Genomic DNA, 27,314 nt, shown 5'->3' with positions numbered 1-27,314 from the left:
GGATTTCCCTCCTTTTCTTGGCTCAGGTCCTAACCAGATCACTGATTTCCCAAGCACTTCCACTGGAAGACCTGTCAGAGTGCTGGAATGCACCTTGGCTGTCTCCCTGCCCAAGCCTCCAGGGGAAGGATACACAGCCATCTCCGGTCTCCTCTCTGCATGAAGGCCAGAARAAGATGAGATCTGGTCTTCCACTATCCTACCTGTAGGATTGACTCTACTCTGGGATGATTTCCTAGGCAAACAGGTAGAGAGCTTTTTCAAACAAACTTTTCAAGTCTCACATTAGTAACTTGATGCTGGGTATTAACCAGAACGGTATTCTGTGTCTTTCCATGTGAGTAGAGTTTGTTACAATTTCTCTCAGAAACAGTCCTCTGATACCATGATGAGCATTGCTAGGCAGCATGTGAATACTCTGTATTCTGCTGGAGTAGAATTTGTCTATTTAGGGAAGAAGATGTCCAGAGTTACAAAGATGAACAATACTACCTYTTTCTTCATGTGGAGTGCTATCCCTCCTATTACCACCCTGACAACTTTAAAGAGTCTGCTGAGTTGCCAAAGAAAGTGATTTGAAATTAGCCTTAATTTAAGATTTTGGTTGTTTTTTAAGGTTTTAGTATCAAGGTCCTAAAATATTTGTTCTAGTCTGTGCTAGTTAATCAAGGCCATCCTTTCAGTTGCTTGTTTGCATTCTTTTAATTATCTTACTTAGTCTTCCCAGCTTCGTTGTTGTGTCCACAAATAAAAGGGATGGTGCTTATCAGCAAAGGCTGGGAGAATGGGTGAAAGGGTAGAAAAAAAGGCCAAGCCAGAACAGCAGGAATGAGTGTCACTCCTAACTTCAGGCTATGCCTAAAGCCAGAGAAAAGAGAGTGCAATATAAGGAATCAGGAAGCTCCAAGGAAAAGAAAAGGGACAAGAAACAAAGGAGAGAGACAGCTCTTTGATGTCAGCTTTGCAGTCACCTGTGATTTTTATATGTCATGTGTAATGTCCATCAGCAGTTAGGGAAACTCTTTCCTTATTTGAGGCCATTCTAGTCTCAGCTGTAATTAAACATACAATATTCCTTATGAACATTTCATTCAAATGTCTCAGGAGCTTGATCCCTGAAGAATTAAGCTTGCTGGTGTGCTGTTACAGTGTATAAGGAAATATTGAGGCTTGGAATGGTGAAGTCAGTTGCCAAAGATCAGGAACTAGATCAGCCATGGTGCAGGCTGAGGGTCTGAAGGCTAAGGTCAGTGACAGAACCGTGAACATCTTGTCAAGTGCTGCCTAATGCACAATTGCCTTTTTGTTTTACTAAGTTTCTTTCTGTTTTCCTCTATTTATAAAATTCTCTTCATACCAAATATTTACTCTTTAGTATTGAATAGCTTCYCCCCACACCCTCCTCCAGAAAGAATGACCAAGAAACCTTATTTCAATGATTCAGTAACAGATAGGCCAGTTTCCTCTCAGACTGAGTCAAAGAAGGATGAAGCACAGAGCTGATCAGCTGATATGGCTACAACTGCCAAGAAATAACCAAAAAGCTGATCAGAGACGAGCTTACATACCTGCCTATCTGTCCCTCATAGATTTCTGTCTGTCAAGAATTTTTAGCAGGGAAGTACTTCCTGTCCGCATTTCAAAGACACTGAATAGGTTATAAACATTGAGAAACTCCTACAAATTCAATGAACACAATTATATTCTCTGCCTGTTGAGCATGAAAACCAGATTAAGGTTTGTTAAACTTGTCTTGAATGCTATAGTGGGGTCTTTGCTGAAACCATAAGCTAGTGTACCAATTTCTTAGTAACCCACAGAAACAATCACTTGAATCTAAAAATTAACAATTTCTCTTTTTAATCAAAATAGTTTCCCCCCTTCAGAATTACTGAACAGTATGTGCACGCTTTTTATCCAGTTTCTACACATTGTTTATGGTTACYTTTCAGATGCTAGGACCCACCACTGAATTTTCTGCCATCTGTTTGCAGCAGCTAGTGACCTGGGTATCTGCTTGAGTTTCTGTCATGGTTATAATCAATGATTTCTAATTGGTCCTGAAACGCCTTTCCCTTTTCTGTATTTGCATATGTAGCATCTGGATGGATGTGCAGTCTGTTTCTGTGGAAGCTGCCTTGTTCTGGAAATGGTAACTTTCTATGTGGTTGAGGTGGTATTCTAAGAGCTGAGAGGTATTATTAATGCTGCTGCACATTGCTTTTTGTACCGGCTGTTATTGAACAAATTAAATATAAAACCTTATCACTTTAGTTCTCACAGATTGTCACATTTTTCTTGCTTTTAAAGAAAGCTGGAGCTAATTAATTTAGAACAGCATTTTTATTTAGTTGTAAGGATTAGTTGAGAATATAATGTGAAAGGCTACTGTCTCTAGAATCTTCAGGTTAAAATCAGAGCAGTGTAGTGAAAGACAGCACATGCAGATCCACTTCAGGTCAAACTGTCTTCTGACACTTCTTTCATTATCTCTGTTTTTTTTTAAACATTTCTTTCTCCACTGCTATTTGACAAGCTGATTTATCCCACATCTCAAGAAAAATGTAACCATTTTCTTCTACTATTCCTTTAGTACTCAGCTCTATGGGGCAGGGATTCTGTCCTTACATAGTACTTAACAGAGCAGCATCCTGCTTCATGACAACAGTTCAGAGGTGCTGCAGTCATATGAGCACTAAATGCTATTTTTCTTCTAGTCTGACTATCATAAGAACAAACATCAGTATCTCAAGAGTTTTAATAAATCTCTTTATTGATATCTGGTGCATATACTGTAAACAATGTGGTACATTATGAACAGCAACAACAACATGGCTTAAGTACAGATAAGCTTAAATACAGGGAACAGTTTAGCAGTATTCACTGTACAGATCTACTCATGGACTGCAAGTCATTGATTGTAACTCCCAAAGGAGTTACAGTATATCTGATGAGAACTGCAAAACATATAAAATCAAACATCAAAACAATAACTTAAATCAAATGTATTTGAACCTGAGGTTCTAGTAGAGGACTCTGGTTTAACTGAAGCTACACCATTTGGAAATATAAGATAGCATAGAATGAATTACTGCCCCAAGACAAAAACAATATATTATGGTTCTATGAGATACTGTKCTGGACAAGCAGAATAGAATATTTTTGTTCAAGCTAATGAGGGAATGAGACTGAGACTTCTCTACTAATCTAATACAGTTTTCTTATGCCCCAATAGAAATCCCATTAAGGGCTGTCGGGATAGGAAAACTCACATCTAAATCAGGGTGTCATAAAAAAAGTCGAATGCAACCTTTCCCATTCCCTATTTTATCCCTGCATTTTTGCACTTGAGCACATTGAAATCTAAAACATGGTGTACATGGCAAATTTTTGCAAAATCARGTCAGGTGTGAATTACAAATGATGTCTCAAATTGGCCCATCTAGTCATTTGCTCTGTCCAACTTTTAATTCAGCAGCTTGAGACCATGTCTCATCACAAGCACTGATATCGTTTGATGGCTGCTGGTATTATGGGCCTAATCAAATTCAAAATAAAAGTAATAAAATATATTTTATCCATATATGGAGAGGTTCAAGGTTTCATGAAACTCCTGGTAGAAGTAACTGAAGTGTGATCAGACTGACAGCATGTCTTCTTTCATAAAAGTCTCTTCAGAGAAAATAATGTAAAAGTAAACAAATATTATACCCTGTTTTGTTGAAGAAGCAGAGCCTTYCCAAGCTGACTTTTCTGGAAATAAAAGAGACAGAAGCTAGTGGAAGTCAAATATCTTTTTGAAATTCAACATGCTGTGAGTGTCCTCTGGAGCAAAGAAAGGGCAGCTATGTGCTGTGAGGGCCATGGCACAATGTTCCATGCCTGGGGATGAGGTGTGCTGGTGCAAGCACAAATCATGAGCTGCTGCCATCCTGCTGTGACTCTCCCTTGCCTTCTCAGTGACTGGACATGGGTTTGACACAGGATYCACTGTGGTGTCTTCAACATGGCAAGAGACAGCTGCCAGGGAGAGCGAGTCTAGCAAGTAATTAAACAYACTCTGTTGCTCTGCAAGAAATGAATCTTTGTCTTCATACAGGGTGTAGGTTGCTGTGCTTTGAAAATGTCCAGTACTGTCTCACAATTCCCAGAAAGCTCCAGCATGACATAGACATAGATACAGCATTTTTTCCTTTCTCCTCACAAATCCCAATTACTCCGAAAAGCATAAAGTGGAGCTGGCATTACCTTTCTGAAGCCGCCCACAAAGGACTCTGCTGGCACTAGATGTGGAAGGGATAGTTTTCTGAAAAGGATTACCCACTGCCATTCCTAGTCAGAAGAGGCAATTGTTCTCCTACTTTCCTTTAAATCCCAAATTGATTAACATTTGTTTGCCTAGTGTCACTTCACCAGGTCACCATTAATCCAAGTCTTCACAGTAGTTATGGAAATCACCTCCAGCTGCTCTCAGCCATATTTTTGTTTCATTTTATGGAAGGCTTGTAGGGTTATTTCACAACACAGCTGTGAAGCACCTAAAATTAAGTGATGAAGTTTCCTAATCTCAGAGTAAAAGAATCCAATACTTGGTGTGACTAGCAGTTCCACCAAAGCTGTTGGGTATTAAAATGTGCTTAATTATGTACAGTTTGCATCATCAGCAGAGAGCTAGATGTTATCTAGTGTGATTGTGAATTACTCGCTGGTTGAATTTGTGACAGGGACAGGCACTTTAGCATTCAGCTTGGGTCAATTCCTTTACCTCTTCTTATAAATGTTGAATGAAAACATGAATATGAATRAAACTGTTTTACCCTGTATGTTAGCTGGACTGCACCATCCACCTCAGACATAACGACATTTCACAGCTAAGAGGATTACAGTGACGAGCAGAATCACTGCAGTGAAGTACAGCGCAATAGCAACGTAACACCAGTGTGAATCCTCAGAGCAGACCGCTGCCAAAGAGAAAAAAAGAGGCATTTCACAACAGAYAAAAGCAAGAGAAGTTTTGTTCAGAGCTGTGTTTTATTCCCAGGAAAATCACCTTTGTAACTGGTATACAAAATCTTTCTAGTTAAGGCCTCAACAAGAATGTGTTGCTATATATACTATAGCTCTAGTACTCATGGAGAGTGAAGAGAAGTTTATGAGGAAATCCTTAGTGTGCTGAAAATCCAATTGAAAGCATCCTTTTTTCTTTTTCTTTTTTGGCTAATCTGTTTGTCAAAYTAAATCTTCCTTTGGAAATTGTTTTCTTAATCAAGAATCAAAAGCTTAAAAATTGGAAAACATGAGGTTCTAGTATTATATTTAGTGAAAATAAAAACCATTGTATACATACGTACGTGTAATTCATATTCTCATAGTCAGAACATATTTCCTGACCAGTTCTAGTTCTATGATGACAGCTGTTGAGATAGTGTCGAAAAACRTGATTTCTCACTTTTTAAGGTCGTGCACAGCTTTGCCAGCACTGGTCACTTTGCTCTGGAAAAGCCCCTGCAATCCTGTGCCTCAGCTCCCCTTGAAGAGTGACAGGCAGGAGTTATTCTGCCAAATGAAGTTACGCAAATGAAGACCCACAAGGAAATCTAAAAATCCAAGTTTAGTTTTTTTTTTAAAAAAAAAAAAAAATCATAGGTAATTTGGAATTTCTACAGGCTATTTTTCCAGGTAGGCTTGTATAATCCTTGTTAAGCATAACAAAGAAATGCATGTTTAACTAGTTGTTAAATCCGTGCCTCTATCTATTTCTGCTTTAACTGAAACCCTAAGATCAGTGAGTGTGTGTTCTTTCAACACCCATTCCTTCATACTTTCTAGCCTGGTATTTATGAATTAAAAAAAATCTAAAACAGAATTAAAACAAGCATCAGCCTTCTGTGTRTTTTAAAGACATTACAGTGAAGAACATGAAGGGATAGAGGTCACCTATAATATTTTGCTTGGATTTTGGTATTCTTAAAACAAAATTCTGAAAAACCTCAAAATATGGATAGTGTAGGCAGAATTGGAGAAAGGAAGGAGTGAAGAGGTGACTGAAGTATAAAAAGGCAGTCAGCATACCAGAGGGCTAATAATGGTATATTAAAACCATACATTGCATTACTGATGAGACTTTTCATGTTGTAGTCCAATCTCAATTTCACTGTTATAAAATCAGAGGGAATTTAAATGAAACCAGTATATTGTTTTTATATAACAGCAGAATTGAGATCTGCATTTAGTCCACTCTCTTTTCTGCCTGACTAYGCCATACTTAATCAGAAACATCTTCTGAAACTTTTGGTTTCTCTTTCCTTGTGGTAAGGCTAAATTAACCCAACAATAGAAACAACAATTGTTCTCACTTAGCATTTTCTGCAGCTAACTTTTTTTTCTAAAAATATCTCAAATACATTTCTTCATTACATGAAGTCTTCATAGAAGTTTATACTTTCTTTCCTTCTCTTCTTCATTTTCACCACATAACAAGTACATGAAAGTTAAAACTTATATGCAATATGTTATTTCACTTTGTGAATCTAAATTTACTTTCAAAGATAATCTATGAAAAAATAACATATTTTAAAATGTTTATTTCAGAAAAAGATGAGACACAAGTACCTGAGTAACATAAGTTTATTCTTCAAAACCTAATTTTTGCCCCCTAGCTATCATTTTATGTTTTATTTTTTATAAAACCAACTCAGTTGGTTTTATACTTTGTACTTTGAATACTATTACTGACCTGCTCATACATTTAAAATACATTTGGAATTGGAAAACAATACATGGAAATTGTTGCTAAAATGAACAGAAGAGTTTCCAAGTTCTCCACTGCAAAATAAATTTTAACTGTGTCCCAAGCATTCCCTTAGGAGAGGAGACACGGGGAAGTGGATCAGAATCATCAGCAGAAAAGAAGGAAAATGAAATTCTCCTGGAAAAGTGGGCTATCTATTTGGCTGCTGATAGGTGAGGAGGTGCTGTGTTTTGTGTGGATCTATCCACTACAGGCATGCATTGGCAGTTTGCCTCATTTTCCTTCAGTTCCTGGTCCTCCAGTGAGCCACATTGCATGTCCCATGCATATTTGCTTTCCTTGGAATCCTTTCAGGATGGACTAATTGTTCTTCCCAGAAGAAACTGGGTCATGTTTCACACAGCTATTCCCTTCACATGATGCAGACACTAATAGTAGCAAATTTGACTCCCTCTATYCAGAAAAAACTTTCAACATTATCCCAGATGGACATTCACATGGTCACACACACTCTTTTTTATGATCCTAACAGCATACTGTAATGTTTTGTGTGCCATGCTATAACAAAGCCACTGTGGCAAGGTGCAGCACAGCCTTGTACTTTCTGGCATTTCTGTAACAAAAAGCTACAACCAAAAAAGTCTCAAGGGGCCCAGAGGAAACAAGAGGCCATGGGCTTTACCATGCAGATGCAGCCAGTTTGCTCCGTGGATTGCTGGCACTGACCATCRTGGACACAAACCGAGTTTGCACCAACTGGCTGGGGTAGCACCATTTACTCCAGGATATAAYATGTGCAAATAGCACAGGTATAAGCCAAAACCCCCTCAGCAGAGTCCCAAAGGCAACCTAAGGCAGGCAGTGCCAATGCTATAAACCCCAACAGGCTGACCTGTTGGTCAGGGACAAAACATTCAACCTAATGAAAACCTTGGAGCCTCTAACTGTGCCTCCTAACTCTGAAACATCTCCAGCAGGCTCCAGGCACCTTAGGGATAATCAGTAGCTGGGAAAGGTTTTGAAGATCTTTCAATTTGCCTAAATCATATCTGCATCTCTTTGTGCATCTAGCCTTAAGCATCTTTTCCATTATATATAAATAGATAATTATGGTGGTATACAAAGAGGATAAAATATAATAAGAAAGTTAAAAATTTCCAGAGGTATTACAATACCTGTATGTGTAGTCTTGGGTATACTGTCACATGTGTCAGATTTCCATTTCACTTTCACCTCAGCGTATGTCGTCTGATCACCTACAGAGACAAGACTGCTGCAATTAGAGAAGCTACCAAAGGATAGCCCTTACAGGTGCTGAACTGCCACAGTTCTCGCTGGATCCAGCACCTGACAGACCCAAAAATCTCTGAGAAAACTCTCTGAGAAAATGAGAACGAGAATACATGAARGAGGGGTTTATTTTTTTCTGATAAGACATCCATGCCACTGAATGATTTTTTTGCCAGAAATAAATTACTGCAGAGTGCATTATCACAGCTCATGCAGACAGTTGTCCCACTGTGCAATTTTCCAAAAAAACTCCAAAATGTTATTCAGTTATTAAATTTTAGAAAATTAAAAAAGAAACTGTAGAAGCAGTTCAGCACTATTATCACACACTAAACTACTCTATGTAAGTACTATTAATTTTTTTTTAATCTTATTATTCCATATCTTTTACTCACATACATAAATTATGTCAATCTTTAAGTAAAAATAAATCAATGGCATTTTTGGGGGCTAGATTCAAATTTTTCTATGTTTTTCTCAAGAAACTTGTTTCTTTCAGGTGCATTCAGATCTTTCACATGAGTACTAAGCATGCCTGTTTTCTGCTGTTTCTTCTTTCGCAAAGAGAAGCAGTTCCTCCTAGAAAAAAGCTACGATAGACTGTGTATGTATAGAGCAGAAACAAGCTAGTTTTCAGACCTATRTGAACTGGACATAATTTCTAGCCATTCGGAGTAGAACATCAAACAACATTATGCAAAATATAAACATACTATTATCATGTCATCTACAGATTTTTTTTCCTCAGGAGCATTCTCCCAAGTATTTAATTGAAGTTTTTATCAATTACTAATAGGCACTACTGCAGACAAATTCCAGAGGTTCAGTACAATTCATGAATTCAACTTCTACCACAGAAAGGGGAAAGGGAAGCCTGGCTGCAGTTAATTCTCAGCCAGAACAGTTGAAAAACAGCTTTTACTGTTCTTAATCACAAAGAAATTGGGGAGAGAAGACTTGCAATAGACTCATGTGAGTCTTTACTGCTCTGCTAATATATGACCTTTCTCATTTGCCAGCAGAACTGAAGAGGAACTGGCATTACTGTTTGAGTTGCAGCAGCCATATCCATTGAGAAGTTGAGACACCCTCTCCTCTTGCCTTTGAAATCACCATTTTGCAAACCAAGGAAGTGAAGCAGGTGTTTCTTTTATTGCAAACATTTATCCTACTTCTTGCAGTGAGAAATTGAAGCCACAGGGAACAATTCATTTTCCTCCAGTCACTACTTTTTTTCTGTTTCTTCCAAGTGGTGTTTTTCATGCTTCTTCCTGACTTTTTTTCCAGTTTGCTCAACTGATCGTCAGGATAAATATCTTCCCAGAGCAATCCTTGTTCTTAGATATCTGTTTTTTCAGGCTTTATTTTGTAAAAAACTCCTTGATCTTTAAACTTCATCAGACTGCTGTTAGTGAATGTCAAAAGTAAGTCGGTCATACCTGTACCTCAGAACATGTCATCAGTCCTTTCAAAAACTATGTAGCATCTCCAGACTATTTGGAGATATTGGCCCATATAAACTATACCAAACTGAGACATAGCTGCACTAAAAGAACTGCCTTGAGACAGAGAACATCCAGGCAAAATAAATCATACCTTTTTTGTTATTGGGAGACATGGTTTCCACATGCAAAAATATTGCCCCTTGTTATGCATTGAGCTTCAGCATTTTCCATGGCATTGTCTCCCATTAGGCTTTCAAACATGGTGGCAGACARTATACACAACATGAGCTACTGGAAAAGTCTCTGTTCCATATCTAAGGGTCAATCAGCGAAAAGACCTTAATTGCCCTGGTAACCACTAGCATGGTTGAGACACTCACTTAAAAAGATGTTTTCATCGTGTGTTACAAGATTTTCAGGCCCAATGGAGAATATTGAAAACATCAGGGTGAGTTCCCCTAGAGGCATGGGATTGCCTGACAGACCCTACATTCCCCTACCTTGCCTCTGGCCTCTCAGCCTAAAAGGGGAAGAATTCCAGTCTGCTATGTTATCTTGGGTGTTTGATCATCTGGGTGGGTTTACTAACAATAATGTAAATTGGGCTGGAAARGAACCTGGCGACAGGATTTTCAGCAGCAGCTGTTCGTTTTCCCAAGAAAGAGGGTGATTGTTCAGATTGCTTTGCATTAATACGAAGAATCTAATCACTACTTTCCTTATCTTAGGAGGCCTCGCCTACATTTCACTGTTATCCTAGAAGCTTAAACTGGGCATCTCCATAATAGAAGAGATCTGTTTCACTACCACTGTAAAAGCAGTGTATACCTCAGAGACTGAAAGTTTAGTGACAAGTGATAAAAGTGCTAGATGCTTAGGGAAGGAAAAGATGATCTTTTGATACCTAATTTCTATTTCCATTATATTGTCTAGCTACATCATGGACACACTGCTTTTCACATTTAAACATATGCCTGGAAGACATCTCACTGCCTAGAGAGTCTCTGTAGGTCTATTGACCCAGAGAAGCATTATTATAAAATCAGAAGAGGTATCAAGACGGAGTATAAATAGGAAAGTGACTGCAGATGTAATAAAGTAGGGGACTGCTACCTGACACATTTTTTCCTCCATCTTGTGATATTAAATCCACCATGAAATGTCAGAGTACAAGGCAGAGGAGAGGTGGAGAGTTACAGGACAAGCCTGACTGACCCTGGTAGCTTTCTGTAGGTGTGGCAGCGGAAGGAAGGATGTATTTTTATATCAACTGGAACACACCGGTTTGAAGGTTGCCTGTTTTGCATATTTTGCCTCATTTCACAAGAGTTATTTCCATGAAATTTGCTTGCTGGTAGTGCAAGCAAATAAGGTGGCTTTTCTTAAGAGAGAAAGCAAACAGATTTTTCTCTGACATGCTGTGGGGAAGAAGAGGAAATGCAACCATAAGCAGTATGAAATGCAGGACAAGTCCGGCAACTAGGAGATTACAAGGTCTAGTCAACACATGTGAAAACTCASGGAAACAGTAGAGGCTAGAAATGGGGCTGAAAGGAGAGAAAAGGAAAGTGCTGACTAGCAAGGAAACAGGCATAGTGGCCATGGGGAAGCAGATAAAGCGTAGAGCTATATCATGAGATAAAACAGCAGAAACTTTGAAGTCCATAGCTCAAAAAATATTCAGATACAGGGCAGTGTGAATACATTTTCTTTGCTGGTGTAAGCTATTATTCCTGTCTCACAGGAGCAACTTTGACCTTTTCCAAGCCTTGATGTATCAATGATTTAATGTAAAATATGCATGGAATAAGATAACAACTACCTCTTTCGAGCCTTGTCAGGCAGGTGTGTGAGCTGCTCTGATCTCGAATTTACAGCAGTATGACAAATGTCAAGCTTTTATCTAAAGAAAAACATCTTAAGAGTTCCAGAGATCCAGAGGTCTTCCTTGGACTTACAAAAAAAAAATGAACCTAAACAAGTTTTAGTATTGAGCATGATCAAATCACTATCACATTGAATGCAATTAAAAGAGCAGTTAACTGTGTGAGAAAGATATAATTGCATTGTCAAATTCTTTACGATCATACTCTAAAGTGTAAGAAGAACATATTTTTTGAAATTTGGTTATTTAATTGATCTCATAATTGGCCATCTTTTTTTTTTTTTTTTTTTTTGGTGCTCTATTTTCAAGCACCTAGTGCTGGCAACTTTTCAAAGTAGGATATTGGGTTAAAGGGTTCTCAGGATAACTTGCAACATTGATTTCTAAGTGCACCTCACTCGAGTGTATTAAAAAGAAAGAAAGACAAGACAAGACAAGACAGAACAAAAAAGAAAGACAGACAGACAGACCAACTTACCAACTCTTTTACAAATTAAAAGTATTTCTGGTATCTAAGAATATTAATCAAAGTAAAATGTAATTATACTGCAGGAGGGAGAAATCTATTTAGTATCCTCACTGCACTGTAACTGACAATATGTTTCTAATAATTTGTAATAATATCTCTAATTTCTAATCTTTAAGGTACTTCAGAAACAGCACATTTCAGCCATAATGCTGAAAAAGAAATTGTGATTTGAGAGAACAATCTTAATGTTTGCTAGTATTTACTGCTTATTCTACTAATAAACATGATTTTGCCAAGTGAAYAGATGTATAATAGATACAAATAGATATTAATAGTTCTAAAAGTGATTTCAACATGACTTTCAACATGATTTCAACATCACATAAATATTTTACTTCAAGAAAGGACGAAAGTTTAAAATTTTGTCATTGAACAAATAACAAGTAATATTTAGCTGACCGTTTTTTACCTGCATCTGAAGTTTGTGAAGTAAAATGCACTCTTTCCTCTCGTGATACTTCTGCATAAATCACCTCACTTGCCATTTTGAAAAAATGTCTTCAGATCTGCGATCAAAATGTGCTCATTGAAGAAGCACTACCCTGTATTACATCCCTTCCGGCCTCCCCCCACCCATCACACCATGTTAGGTCAAAAGAAATGTTTAGATGTCTGTCAAAGGGAAGGAAATAAAACACYTTTTTTTTTAAGTGTAAACTCTCATCTCCTTGCTTTCTATAAACTATTCTTAATCCTGAGCCCCTTCTGTTGGTGTATGTCCTATACAAACAACATAACTATGATTTTTAGCAACTTGCTGGTAAATTGTGACCTTCAGCCTGCTCACGATTTTCATTTGGAACCTGACCTTGCACAAGTGCAGTAATCAGGGCTTGACTACACACTAACCATCACAACACAGGGGGCATCACTAAGCTCAGAGATAAATCAGGTCTAACTTGACCCATAAGTGCTATGCATCTTAGTCATGAAATGTCCTTGCTAAACACAGGCAACTCTCTTTTTTTTCCATTTAGTTGAGGTATTAGTTTAGGGCAAAATAAATGGAGTTATCGTAGCGGGAAGTCAAGATGTTTAGTACTATGCCCTTTTGAGACCAACCATGAAACCACGGCTTTTTCATCTTGAACCATTAAAGTTTTTCAAGGAGGGGCTGTCATACTGGGAGCAATCCTGCACTGTCAAAGAGGTGCACTTTACTCTGCAGCAGCGTGTGGTGGTGGAGGTAACAACAAAATGACCTGCTTTKTTAGGATTAGCATTTCTTTAGTCTTTCTGCATTAGATTCCAAAGGATTTCCTAAGTTAAAATCCCCACTGACTTCTTAGACTCTGTCTAAAAAAGGATTGCCATGTATTAGCCCTGTGATTGTTAAATACAATAATTATTTTCAAATTGTAGCAGCGTTCCATTGTCTTATTCATCACTTGTATAGTCTTTTTTTCAGTATTTAAAGACTACTCAGTGGATTTAACAAACTGAGATCACATTATCTGGGAGATAATCTTCTGTTTTATTGAGCATGGCTAGTGTCCTTCTTCAGGAGGTTTGGGAGCCAGACTTTTTCTGCTAAGGGCCCTCAGAATGGGATGATTTTTCCTGAAAATTCAAAAGAGCACTTTCATTGTACCCTTTCTTTTGCCCTCTATGAGCTCATGTAAAATCTAATCACTGTAACTTCTGCCACAGTCTTGCAGCTTATTCAATAAGGACAGATCCTTGGGCAAACTCCTACATGCACCAGCAGAACTGTGCAGGTGARAGGATGCAGAGCTCAGAGCCTGCAACTCGCACAAACTCCCAGGCTTGGCATTGAACTTCCTCCTCCCTTTGAGACAGTCAGAAATCTGAACCTTGCCAGGCATCTGAGAGGCTCCGTGACATTTCCTCTTCTYCCTGGAATAAACTTGGGGTCAGGTGATTTAGAGGCCAAGCTCCTTATGCAGCCTGTCATACCAYGTACTTTGAACAGAAAAAGAAAAATATTTAACGTGAGTGTAATGACTTTTTATTCTACTCCAWTGATTTGGAGTAAATATAAAATAGCCATACTGAAATACTTACTGACAATTATGTAGGAACACATACATTTAATATATACACACATTAAACACATATGCCTATTTAATTATAACATGGAGTAAGTTTATAATGTCTTTATGGATGATATCAGAGAACAAGCCATCACCTCCAGGCCAATATATCCAGCCTGGCGGTGTAGGCACATCTAYAGTATTTAAGGTTACTCACTCTGGAGGGAACTGAATATATTGTCAGTTAAAATTAGTTGGAGTAATTGTTACCATTCTGTTACTGGACTCCCAGAGGCCCTTCAATCATGTGCCACAACAATAAGTCATTTACGCTGTCCATAAACACTACCATGTCATCACACTCCTTATCTGGATGCACAAGTCCTCAGACTCTGATTAGCACTCATAGCAAATACTTACCCTCCAGTTCTGTTTGTGCTATGTAATAGCAAGTCATAGCCAAGGACTGCTCTGAGATTCAATTCATGCAATAGGATGATTGCAGGTGAGCTTGCATTAGACATCATACCATCCTTGAGCAGCCTGTGCTCTGTAGGGAAGGGAGAAATCACTTGCTGAGGATATTTTCAGTAGCTCTGGCCCCTCATAGCAGCCTGATATGAATCCTGACTCAGAACAGTCTTCTTTTGCAGAAAGGAACCATTCCTTATATGCATTATTCTGTGCACCTGAGATGACCAGGACTGGAGTGATCACACTCAAGCCAGCTCCTGCCCTTCAACAGAAGCCCATCATATTGAAGGGGCAGAAACATACCTCCTTCTAGTACATCCTTTCCTTTTCCTAGTCTGTCTTGTGGGAGACATTCAAGGATCATTTGTCTGAACTGTCAGGATGAGATGATAGGTACCTTGGAGGTACCAATTTCTCTCTCCTGACTAGAAAATAATTTTAAGTAATCATCTTAGATTGAGACATCTAGCCTTAGGCACCTAGATGAGGAAGCAAAAAATTTCAGAATTAAAGCATTCCTGTCCAAAAGAATATCCAGCACTTTCCTTACCAAGCACATGATGATTCAGTTGAGAAAGACACTTACTATGTGACTTTGTAGCCGTTATGTATTGAGGTAGATTCTTCACTTGAACAAAATACATGGGGAACAGATTTGTATTGGCATGTGGTGCTAAATTGTGCCATGAGTGACAATGATGTAAACTAGACTAACTTCACTAAACTTACTAGAATTCTTCTGGATTTATTTACTGTAGATTCCAAAGCCTTTGAAGAAATCTTGGGAAAAGAAAAAGGAGTTTCTGAAGGCACAGAAGCCAGTGATGCTTGATCATTGTTTTCCAGCCTGCTTATTACTATGTTCCATAAAACAACTGAGTTCCACAGGACTATGTGCACAAGTGCCACCTGTGTCCTGAACCATTTCAAGACTGTCTGTAGCATCATGGTGGTAGTGTTGCTTGAAGAGAAGGCTTGTCTTATATTCATGAGTATCAAACATAGACAAAGTACTCCCTGGACTCAGTGTCTGTATCTTCCCAGATAATGTCCCAGACATTCATGTTATTAATAACAACTAATAACTACTACTCTGCTTGCTATTTGAGCCTGTTTATGCTAGACCCATGTATTTTCTAGTCCAGTTCATCCAGATTGCTCTCTTGCCAGGATACCAGCTGACCATTGCTGAAGATTTAAATCATCTTTAGGAGATTTCACTATCAGGTTTCTTCTCTRCATGTCTGGATGTGCTTGGAGAAAAGAAAATGCTGGGCATTTTAAACATTACAGATCATCCCTGTGTACCAAGTGATGCATATATCAAATGTTTATGCTGCTTATCAGGTAGAATGCCCTGTCCTTTGACCATGCAAGAATAGGGAGCCGGTAAGAATAGCTACAATATCTGACAGCTTCTTTGTAGTATGCATTCACATCTTTGGGGCAAGAATTCCTCCAAAATAGATATCTTTCTTAATTTCATGAGTAATTTTGAAAAAGAGAGGCTACATATTCAGTGTCTGGAGCTTGTCAGGATGCTCTGAAGTGCAATCTGTTCAACCACAGGATAACTCCTCTCTCYTGCAAAATGCGAGTTCCATTCCTCCCGAGCTTCTCCCAAAAGTACCCTCACAAAGTCCTGTAGCTCCCCTCACTTCAGCTAGGTGTCTTAACCTGCACAGTCATTCTCTCTTCCCCCTTGGGAATCCCAGGGGAGTGTGGTTGGTGCACGTGGGTGGACTTTTTCATTTGGTCTGTGCAACCTGCGCTTTCTCTTGTCCAAATTCAGGAGTGGTCAGCTCTTGTGACTGCTGCACTTCTTGAATCTTCCCAAGACAGTGGGCCTCTGAGACAAGTGCCTGCTTGTGCCAATTCCCAGAAAAAGTGTGAGAGTTGTCCCCATACTCTTGGTCTCCAAGCACTTCCTTATTTGCGTGTGTGGGCTCCTCTGGGGGTTTCTTTTCACCTGACACCTTCTTCTTGCCCTCCCACATGATCACTTCCTCACTCTTCCAGGTGTCATGTGCTTCCCTCAGGCACTCCAGCCTTTGGGCTCTTCTCACCAGCTTGGGCAGCTCCTTCATCCTCTACTCAGCACATGGGCACAGGACTGAGAAAATTTATTTTGTCAGTGGATTTGATGTGAGCATATAAAGATGCATTTATCACTAAAAGGATACTTCAAAGGTTTGGAAGAGGCCTTTTTTGCCCTCTTAAATTAACTCTTTACATTTTAATAGCACAAAATAGTCAGCAGATGTCTCTATTGCTCCACAAAATAAACCAGAAAATACACTCATTTAAACTGAAGAAACTCTTATATACCCATATATCTTTTCCTTGAAAGTATGAGTTGTATAAAATAACCTGAGAGAGGTAGCAAGAGTGTGAAGAAGAAAGAGGCTCTGAAGAAGAAAGAGGCATGGGAGATGAAAAAGGAGCACATGAGATGGCTATTGGCTACAAACTCATGAGATGCAGAAGACTTGGAGTTGAGCATTCCCTGATTTCTTGAGCTTCTGCATGTGAGCCTACTCTTCCCAGAATCTGAAGCTGTGGTACTGCCCCTAGTTGACAGAAGTCCCTTTGTTTATGTTAAAAGAAACATCTGTCTTCTTTTCTCATGTAGGTGATAGTAGGTAGGTATCCTGCACTGGGGCACAGTAGGGACTAGAAAACCTACAGAAATCCTTTCCCAGTCTTTTTTATACTTTTTTTTAAATGATTTTTTGTGATTTTGAATTCTTCACTATGAAAAATAAATTCATATAATTTACACCCGCAACAAACACATAACTTATGTATATAAATATTCATGGGTATAAATCACCGCATAACTTTGTATCTTCTCCTTTTGAGCTTTAGTTCATGACCTAACTAGAGCAGGACAGGCAAAATAACAGCTACTGAGAATAATCAAAATATAGTCTACTTCTCCCCTCCCCCCCCAAGGAATCTATGTGAAGTGGCAGAAGCAAGCTTAGTGTTCCTATGAAATCTGTATTTTCAGGAGGCTGGAGGCTCTGCCATCTCATGATTAGCCACTATCTTCCCTAAAGAATGATGTGGATTCCTAAAAGGGGGGCAGGAAAATATTTTTATTAATGCTGATGACCATATTGCTTAYGAAATATTTTTATCATTGCTTGTTCTTAAGAATGTATTTAAAAGTGTTGAATAGTTTGGTTTTTATATTTACCTAGCTACTTTTCATTGAAAAATGAATAGAATGATGAAGAATATGAGGAATACCTAATTTATTTTCTCCCCATCTCTAGATGCGATTCAGCTATTAAAGAGCATGCTACTGGAAAACCAAGAGTATTAGACTGTCTGTAACTTGATTTCTGTCTCACACAAGCACTTAATGAAATGACTAAGACTGTATATGATACTGGACTGTAACATATTCAGCTAAAAGTAAATCAGAGACAAYGACAGTGCTGACACATGGACCTTTCTTAGTTTAGTGCCTTACTGACTCCTGTTCATTTCCAGTAACAGCAACAGAACCCAGGTGCGGGGACAACTACCTGAAGGCTCGCAGGCTTTGTGGGAGACCAGAGGCACAATATTGTTTCCTTCTCAGTATAGCCCATTATCAAGAGAAAGTTCAGGCAAGACTGTATGTGATGACTATTTTAAATGTTTGAAGATCTTTCTAAGTCTGAATAGAACGGTCTGGATGTATTACACAGTGTATATCAAATGCAGAACTAGTATCAAGGAACTGTGTTGCAATTAAWAATTAGCTACCTTCTGCCAAAAATTAATGTAATATTTTATACACAACTTTTTAAAAATAATTTATTTTAAAGATTTTATGCATTTAAAAACTCAGAACTGTTATGAAACATCACTAAAAGCAGTGCTACTTTAGAAGAAAATCTTAGGAAAAGAAATTAATCAAAATTTGAAAGCTCTATAGTTTTATCAACTATTAATGATGAAATCATTAATACTGTGTTATTCTTACARAAAATCTTATAGCAGCTTGTTATCAATATTAATAGAAAGTGCTCTCTTAGTTTGTATATGGGCCTGAAAAAGACAGACTGTTGAATTCTAAGCCTTCCCCTGCCTAGTTCTCCTAAACTATCATTTGCAAGCTTGGATAACCTGTTTTTGATTATTATAAGTATTATATAATTATTAAGATATTTAAAAAGGCACATTGTAATTCTACAAATCCATTGTTTTAGGGGGTGCTGACACTTTTTCAATCAATTAAATTCTGAGTTGTTCAAATAGCTTAGAAAAAAGCACTTAGATAATAATTGTAGGTCTTCCATAAATGTCAGGAAAGTGAATTTGGTGAGAAAGACAAATATTCCCACCTTTCCTAAGTCACAGAAGGCAGACAGCTTCATCTGACTCAAAATGCACACAGAAAATTTGGCTATCTACATTAGATGAGTGTTACATCATCCCTGTCTGATGACAAGCTCAGTGAGGCCCTACCACAACTTTTTCTCATGCTGTGTACCTTACCATCCGTGAGTATCATGATGTCTACAGTATATGTGATGAGAACCATAGCTAGTCATTAGTGTCCAGATTTCAGTCAGGTAAATACACACCATATGTGTACCAGGACTCCAAGCAGCCTGGCGGAGGAAATAGCCAGGAAGGGTATGAATGCCTCCAGCACAGAGATAGCTGCATCATGGATATGTCTCACCTTGTGGAAATACTGTAGACTGGCCAAGGGATCAAGGGACTGTAGAGCATCCAAGGATGTTCTGTCCTGGACCAATAGGCACCTGATCCAGCAGCTCTGCAGGTAGGACAGGCATAGCTAAAGCTAGGAGTGATTTTGCAAAGTGAAGTTCTGTATTTCACATTTGTCTTTGCTTAGCCCTACATGCTCCCCCTGCCACCTTCTCCTCAGTAAGGACTGAGGAGAATAAGCAGCAAGAGAGAGATGCAGGGCAGGAGAGAAAAAAAATTTGTTTTTTAGGGTGATGTTCTGAGAGACTTCATGTCCAGTGCATGTCCATGCACTGTAACCCTCTGCCAGGTGAGATCTCTCACAACAAGCACCAAGCAAGTATAAACACTACTGCATGTTTTTTGCAACTAAGAGTGTATGCTCATGCCTTGCTCAAATCAATTACACTAGGCATGATGCAATATGGCACTATTTATGCCAGTGCAGACCTGGCTTTAATGCAGTGTGAAATTATTCTATAACAGTTTTGGCAGGACTAAAAGTATGAATCTTCTGGGGTAGGGAGGAAGGGAAGGTCTGAGTGAGAAGAAAAACTAGAAAAAAAAATCAGGTTAAATAAAATCATTCTGTAGCTGTAAAAGAACTTACTTTCATCATGTTTTGATATTTCTAATCTCTAATTTTAAGTAAGTATATTTATACTTTTGGCTTGGATCAAATGTAACGGTTTTCAACAGTTCAGATAAGATGTAAAATCCTGCAACATTTGAATGCTGTCACTTTCATCTTGGGATGGGTTGCTGCAGGTAATGCATCAGGATTGAGGACAGTCGTAAGTTAGGCTTCCAGAGTCACCTTATCTGTTGCTAGACTTCAGTTTCAGACATCAATGATTAACAAATTCAATGACACAAAAAAGGGGGGGGAAGCATCCTGAAAATGCATGCCTTAGATTTTATTTTCTGCATGATTTTTTAAAAAAAGTTTTCATTTAAACTATTTCATGACTCTCTTGCATAAAGTGGCAGGATAGTTGTGGTAGAGGGATAGTGTAGTGGTTATCACACCTGCTTTACATACTGAAGGTCCTTGGTTTAAGCCCCAGTGGAACCAACACCACGAAATCTTTGGGAGGTTGGACTAGATGATCTCCAGAGGTCCCTTCCAACCTTATCATTGTATGATAGCAGTCACAACTCCATCCAGAATAGTTCAAGGGCTTTAAATTTGTGAAACTTGCAACCTAATCGAGAGACGATGAGGATTTGTCAAGTTTTAGACTCACTACTGGAGGAAAGAGACCACAGATTTGCATGGAAATTGTTTAGCATTGTGCAAACTTCTGACTACTGATTATTTTTCATCAACAGATTTTATTTGCCTGTACCAATCAATTATTTTGAATGAAAATCATCACTTCATCATCAGTTATGGAATTAGGGATAGCAGGAATCCGTTGGAAGCTGACAATGTTCATAGTATGCTGTTCACAGTAAGCATGCTAGGGAAGTACAGGTGAATCAGAGGGCTTTAATACTTTGGGACCTGGAAAATACTATTTTATGAATTGGGAAACTTTACTTTTAGAAACACATTTACTCTGATTGTTATAATAAATCTAATTACTGTTGTATTAATTGAGCCAAGTATGTTGGATTCTGTATAGATCATGCAGTGAAACTGAACTGTATGCCAAAAAGCTGACACAAGGAGAAGTTTACAACCCAGACAAACAAGTAATCAAATATTCTGCCAGTCCATTTTAATTATAATCATAATGGCCAAACAAAATAGGAAGCAAAGTCTTATCYTGACCTTCTGGCTTTGTGAGTTGTTAATCTGATTCAAGCTTAAAAGGAAAGTGTGTTTAGCAAGTCAGCTGAATGTAATGATTCTGGTGCTAAGTTCCTATCCTCAGATCAACTTTGCTTGAGAGACTCAAAGCAACAGTGAACATCGTGCAAGTTATGCTTGACAAATGAGAAATTCACAAAGGTTTCAGTTTTCTTAAAGCTGTATTAAAATTATCTCTAATTATCATGCAAGACTTTTAACATGTGGCTGTGACAGAGCTGCAGACAAGTACACCTACAACAGCTCAGACGGGTACTGAAGGTCTCATGCTGAGCTGCAATGGGGCTCTTGGGCCCAGGGACAAGGGCTGTGGATATAGGCCCCAGGAGTGGTTGGTCAGAGCCATGTGCACTCAGGGCTCTTGACACTAGTGCTRTTTTGGCTTTCCACGGAAGAATGCTTTAGCGGAAAATATGTAACAGCAGCTGGACAAGGATTGTGCCTTGATTTCTGCACTCCAGAGGGTGACCATCCAGAGTCACATTCATGATGAACTCACATGCTGTGCCACAATCTGGCACAGATTTTGTAAATATCACCATACAGACTTTGTAAATATCACTGTAGCAAAATGTTCTGTGCCCTCCTATTGACAGCAACTAAACACACATAAGCAAGCAGCTATCATAAACTAAACAAAGCAATCTTAGATCACCACAAACCTAGAGTAGAGGATCAAGCTCAGCCAAAACCAGAGATCCAATGTGCAGTAGGTAGTGATTCCTTTAAGTATTTATTGGCATATTACAACACAGCATTATGGAAGACAGCTGTATCTTTGGAGTAATAGTGTCATGGGCAGCCCCTCCAGCACTTACGAGAGCAATAAAGGTGAGCACCTGCCAAAATGAACTTCTCGCCCTGTCTGGCACTTCATGCCCATTCCATGAACTGACTTTTGACCTAACATATAGTAGGAAATATGTCCCAATTCTGGGATTCGTAACCCTCTCTAGGGTTGCTTACAACTTGTTTCCCTTTCAGTTCTTGTGCCTTCTTGAAAAACTTTCATGAGAAACTAAGAAACATTGTGTCTCTCTGGGCTCTCTGTTCCAGTTTCTTGTCTCACCTGTTTCTTTCCCTCCAGAGGAGTACATCTGCTTGATGAACACCAAATGGATTTTGCAGCAGTTTGCAGTTTTCCCTTCGCAGTTCTCTGAGGATCTATAAGCCAGACTCTTCACTTTCCCTGTGAATTTCTCTGGGCTTAACTCCGTGTTCTGCTTCTAGCACATTTTGATCTTGCCACTTCTTAAACAGAGTAGCTCTTTCCTTGGAGTCTCTCTTACTGCCTATATTGCTTCCCAGCTGACCTTAGAGAAGTTTGGATATGATCCCCCTCCACTGCTTCTCTTGTCTTTGTGGATACTGTGATCTCCTACAGCTTAGAGTTCCAATATTTGGAATTCCAGCTTTATATGGAATAAGTCTGTACTTACACAGCCAGCTGTGCTCTACTGCAAGCCTGTTGGGGTTAAACTGACTGAGCTTGCAAAGCCAGCAATTGAGTGAAGAACAACTTCTATTAGAGCTGAAGACTAAATCTATATGGACACAATCTCCATCATCAGAAATATTTACATGATATCTAAAAAAACACGTGAAATATAAAAATTAGAGCAGAACTTTGGTGTGAAAAGTAGGGGATGCTATGAAGCTATGGAGAACAAATTATAGTGAACCATTTAAAAAGGGTCCAACAGATTGTTGGGAGGAACAAAATACACTTGCATAAGAAATACACACACCATTGTGATTCTATTAAGGAAGTTGCTTTACTCCTAGCAGAGACATATGGTGTGTGCTCGTACTTCGGAATCTGTAAATGTCAAAGGCATAAGTCTCCAGAGCAGCAGAGATGGTATAGCGAAGGGATCCAGGATAGCAATATTTGCCCAGTACAGAATGGGGCTCTGCCACCTCTTCCCACCCGTTTTGCTGTGTCTCTGCAGAATACAGGAGATGTGGACAATAATCAGCATGATACAAAATGGGCAATAGTGGTCTCTTCTGAGACACAAGCCCCCAGCCACCGATCTTCAGGGCTGCTCTTGAGTCCCTCAGTCAGTCTTAGGAGCCCTTGTCCATATGGGCTGTGAGCACCGAATCTTGCAAGACCAGTAAAGCAGCTAATTAAAATAATCTATAACACCTGGCTTTGATAATTCCTCTTAAAAAGGCAAACTTTTATTTAGTGGAATTGTACAGAAACAGTTACTATAGACAAAATATAAACAGCCTAGCATTACAGGCACATAAAAAAGAAGGCAATTATATTATTAAAAAGAAACAGATCTAAGTTTATCCTCATTTTGTACTGATAGAAATTTGAGGAATTTTCAGTTCAAACAATAAAGCAGTTTCACCTAAGCACTAGTGAAAATGAACAGAATAGCGCCTTTCTCTTTTCTTTGCTACTTATGTACTTTTAAAATCAGTTTTATTCTTCTTCCTCGCATTAACTAACTTCCCCCTCACATTTCTGTCACAGCCACAGTGGCCAGTCTGGCTAACATGCATGCTGTTACACAAGAATAAAGGRTGCTATGTAACTTCCACCTTATTTTGTGCCGCTTCCTCACTTCTCTGCAGACCTACCAAGTTCAGTATTATCATTTTTACRGCCATATGACAACCCTCATTTGGTAAGCCATGCCAGTTTATCTATAGTGGAATAGTTAATACAAAATAACATTTCTACATGGACAAAAAGCAACTGATTTCCCATACTTTCCTCTTACACAGTACMTTTAAAAGAAAACTCACAAATCTGTTTCAAATGATACTCTGTTCACTCAGAAGAATTAATTTCCTCTCTTGTGTAGTCCAATCCAAAAATCTGTAGTACGTATTTGATACGTTATAAAGTTCTAGACAAAACAAAGCAAAATGATGTATGGCTATGATTACACAGCTTTTTATGATTACAATTTATTATTAGATAGCTCATTATGATTATATAACTTTTTATATAAAAATTGCATAAACAGCCACACAGAGTATACAAGTCAACTATATTTCCTCACAGATCACTAATATTTTATTGTTAAATTTCATTAGATGAAATATGAAAAGAAACCCTAGAGCCACCACTAACAATCAATTAAATCCCAGATATGTAGTTCATATTCTAGTAGAGTATTACTGATTGTGAACCCATCCCCTGCCTCCTCTGTCATTGAAAAAATCCATACATTTGATTAGATGTATATAATGGATACCATGTAACCTATTGGTCAATTAGTGCAATGGTTTCACTATATCACCAGAAAAGATTAAAAAAAAAAAAAAAAAAAAAGTTTCACTGAAAGGATATGCAGTTAGGGACACAGTACCTGACTAATCACAGGCTGGCCTGACTGTTACATCATTGTATTTCCTAAGTTGCCTTTCACTTTTCTTGCTCATGAGACACACAGAACATTCTGAACTGGTAGGACTTTCTACAGCAGATTTCAAGAAAATAGTAAAATCACAAATTTGAAAACATGAAACACAGTTAGAACATACTGCCTAAAGTGGATATTTTCAGTACCATGCATCCCAGTATTGTATAACCACAATCACTTTGCTTTTTTTGCCAGAGGAATTGTCTATTTTGCACAGAACTAATAATTTCTTAGTTGGCCAATGAACCATTTGTTATATTAAAGAAAGTATGCTCCTTAAAATTATGTGCTTAAACAGTATCATGAATATAAGATATATACATGTGTATCACTGATCAGTTAATTCAAAGTTAGTTTAGAGTTATATTTGATGTGGTAATTACTATTGGCTGGAGATAAATCACTTTTKTGTATCCTAGAACGGGAATGAAGATCAAGAGTATGGGAGGGAAGAGGACAGGCTAAACTGCCTAACTTAAAATGCATATCTATATGGCTTATTTCAAAAAATAAGCCTTCCTTAAATATTCCAGAGGCACAACTCCAATTTTATATTCCTTCAGAGACTATTTTAATTTATACATATTTTGCCATTTAATTTCTGAAATATCTCTAAAGTATAAAAGAGTTTTTGAGGTGGATTTTAGTGAACAGAYCACATTGCATTGAAACAGGTTTTGTTGATTGTACAAACTTGCAACGAACATGTCTGCCACACAATATGCTGGGTTTTAATCTATGCAAGGGAACAAGTGATGGGCTACAGAAACTGTTAGGGCAGCAGCATAACACCAAATTCAAGGCACTGGAAACTTTACCAGCCTTGGTGGCTGTCAGGCACTGCAAGAGAAGTTCCATGGGCAGAGCAGAACTTCCGGCTGGAATCCGAATCTGCTGCAGCTCCCGAATGATAATAGCATTTCTTCTTGTAATACAGCCAGTCATCAGGGCATATACAGCCAGTCATCAGGGCATACTCTAGCTATAGTAATCTAGGCGGATCTTTTGTTCAAATGAACAGTGTATTACTTAGCAGGAAGTGTTTAAAATTGAGTAGCGTACACAATTACAAATGCTAGATCTGCTTCCTCCAGTTTGAAAATGGCAGAGATTTGCATCAAATCAAGCATGAAATGGATGATCAAGAATCAGTGCTAAGTGTTACTCTTCCCAATATACCAGCTATGGTGTGACGGAATGCTCAATTACATGCTCACACACCAGGCATGTGCCAGCAAATGGACTCCCGCAAGTGTACCTGAGACACTGCTGGCAAGAAAGTCGGGACAGAAAACTGCCTTTGAACTGAGGCTTTGACTGCCTTAAACAGGTAGTAATATCTAGGGTTAAGCATCCAGAATAAGGCTCATAAAGGAGTGCTGGCTCTACGAACTTTATTGTAAAAACTTTCCAGGACAGAACCAAGTCAATACAGCACAGCTTTACAAACTCTGCTGATGACTCTATTGTCTTTGCTATTCCTCAGCACTTTGCCAAACTGCAGCAAAACAAAACACTTCAGAAAAGTAGTGAAGTTAGTTTAATACTACTCTAAATGACTAACGACAAYTGTTAAACAATTTGATGTCACCTTTTCTAGATTCCTATAACAGCAGCCATGCACGTGTGTGTGAAAGCTGGAAACAGGTGGAAAACACCTCTTATCCACCAACAATGAGAAAACTAAAGGGAAGAAAGCGTTAAGGAAAAAAMTGAATCTCTCTTTCAACAGCTAGTTTATTCTAATAAAATGCACTCACTTAAGCTAAACTATATTAAGAGTAAAATCACAGAAACAGCAATTACAATTCCAGTAATTCTCTTCCAAGAACAGAGGTATGAATAAATATCAAAAAAAAAAAAAAAAAAAAAAAAAAAAAAAAAAAAAAAAAAAAAAAAAAAAAAAAAAGGAGAGAGAGAAAGATTAAAGTGTTTCAACGTATTATAAAGCACATCTACAGAACTGAAAAGATAAGGGCCCCGGTCAAATAAAAAATCAAGTAGAGGTGCGATAAATTAATTAACACTTATAGGCTCGCAGATGGCCACCACGCCCCCGTCTTGCCGCGCTGCCGCCTCGACTCAGTCCAGCCCCGCTCCCCCCGCGCCGCGGGGCTCCGGCGTCCCGCCGCGGCGCCCCTCCGGGCCCCCAGAAGCCGCTCTGCCTTCGGCCGCCGCCCACCCACGCTACGGCCTGGGCAGGCTCGGGAGTCGCGGGAGCGGGGCGGGTGAGCAGCGGCCAGGACCGCAACGAGTCCGACCAGAAGCGTCGCCGCAGCGGAGCCGCCGAGGACAGCCGGGCCCCGCCGGCAGCGGCCTCCATCGCTGCCGGCGGGGCGGGCTCCTCCGACTTCTTTCTCTTTCGCCGCCGACCGCCCCCCGTGTGCGTGTCCGGGCGCGGCGGAGAGCTCTGGCCCCACCGGTGGCCCCGGTAAGAGGCGGCGACACCGTGGCCTGGCCCGGTGCGGGGTCAGGCGGCGGCGGCGCTCAGTGCCGCCAGCCGCGCTCCTCTGTGCCACCGGCCCACGCGTTTGGGCTGCTTTAGTTCCGTTTGTCTTTTTACGTTCTCTTTTGGGTTCAGCTTTAGCATCCTCCCACCACTTCTCTGCTCGTACCGTGAAAACAGGCTGGGGGAGGGACTGAAAAGGGGTATGAACAGCGAAGGGGCCCGGGAAGGGCTGGCAGTGTGTGTCGTTGCGTGTATGCGGGTGGCGGGGCCCCCGGCAGAGCGTACGCCCGAGCGGGGAGGGCTCCTGCCCCGGACAGACGGTCGCGATGTGGCAGCGCCGAGAGCAGCGGCTGCGCTGCGAGGCAGCGCAGGCCAGGAGACGAACGGGCAGTTGGCCCAAAGTCAGAGGTGGCCCAAAGTCAGAGGTGAAATGTGCAGGTATTTGCAGTTCCACAACCAGTGCAAAACGCACCTCCTACAAAGCAAAGCACTGTTACTTAACTACTAAAGACAGGAGGAAACACAGGAAGAAAGTGTGCTTGGTTCTCTCTCTGTCTCTCTCTCTCTCTCTCTCTCTCT

The 27,314-nt window shown here is 39.4% G+C and overlaps 1 protein-coding gene and 1 long non-coding RNA gene across 4 annotated transcripts in view; one reads left to right on the top strand and one right to left on the bottom strand.

Moving 5' to 3' along the window:
- The window catches only part of LOC146599279 (uncharacterized), a 72,504-nt gene that overhangs the window by 30,172 nt on the left and 15,018 nt on the right, over positions 1-27,314 (top strand). For 2 of the 3 annotated variants that reach the window (XR_014895057.1, XR_014895056.1), the window contains exon 1: positions 26,403-26,717. The exons of the other annotated variant lie outside the window; for it this stretch is intronic. This is a non-coding gene — a long non-coding RNA (uncharacterized LOC146599279). Of the gene's footprint in view, positions 1-26,402; positions 26,718-27,314 lie in introns of those variants that run through there. 3 annotated transcript variants of the gene reach the window in all.
- Positions 21,299-25,253, bottom strand: LOC146599280 (C-type lectin domain family 2 member L-like). The gene is given in 4 exon segments (XM_085298802.1): positions 21,299-21,411; positions 22,337-22,485; positions 23,664-23,767; positions 25,128-25,253. Coding segments are annotated over 4 exon segments (492 nt in total).

This window comes from Rhea americana, unplaced genomic scaffold, assembly GCF_003343005.1.
Source record: "Rhea americana isolate MKP2758 unplaced genomic scaffold, rheAme1 scaffold_142, whole genome shotgun sequence".
Lineage (NCBI taxonomy): Eukaryota > Metazoa > Chordata > Aves > Rheiformes > Rheidae > Rhea > Rhea americana.
The sequence above is the reverse complement of the archived record's forward strand: the minus strand, read 5'-3'. Positions and strand labels throughout refer to the sequence as shown.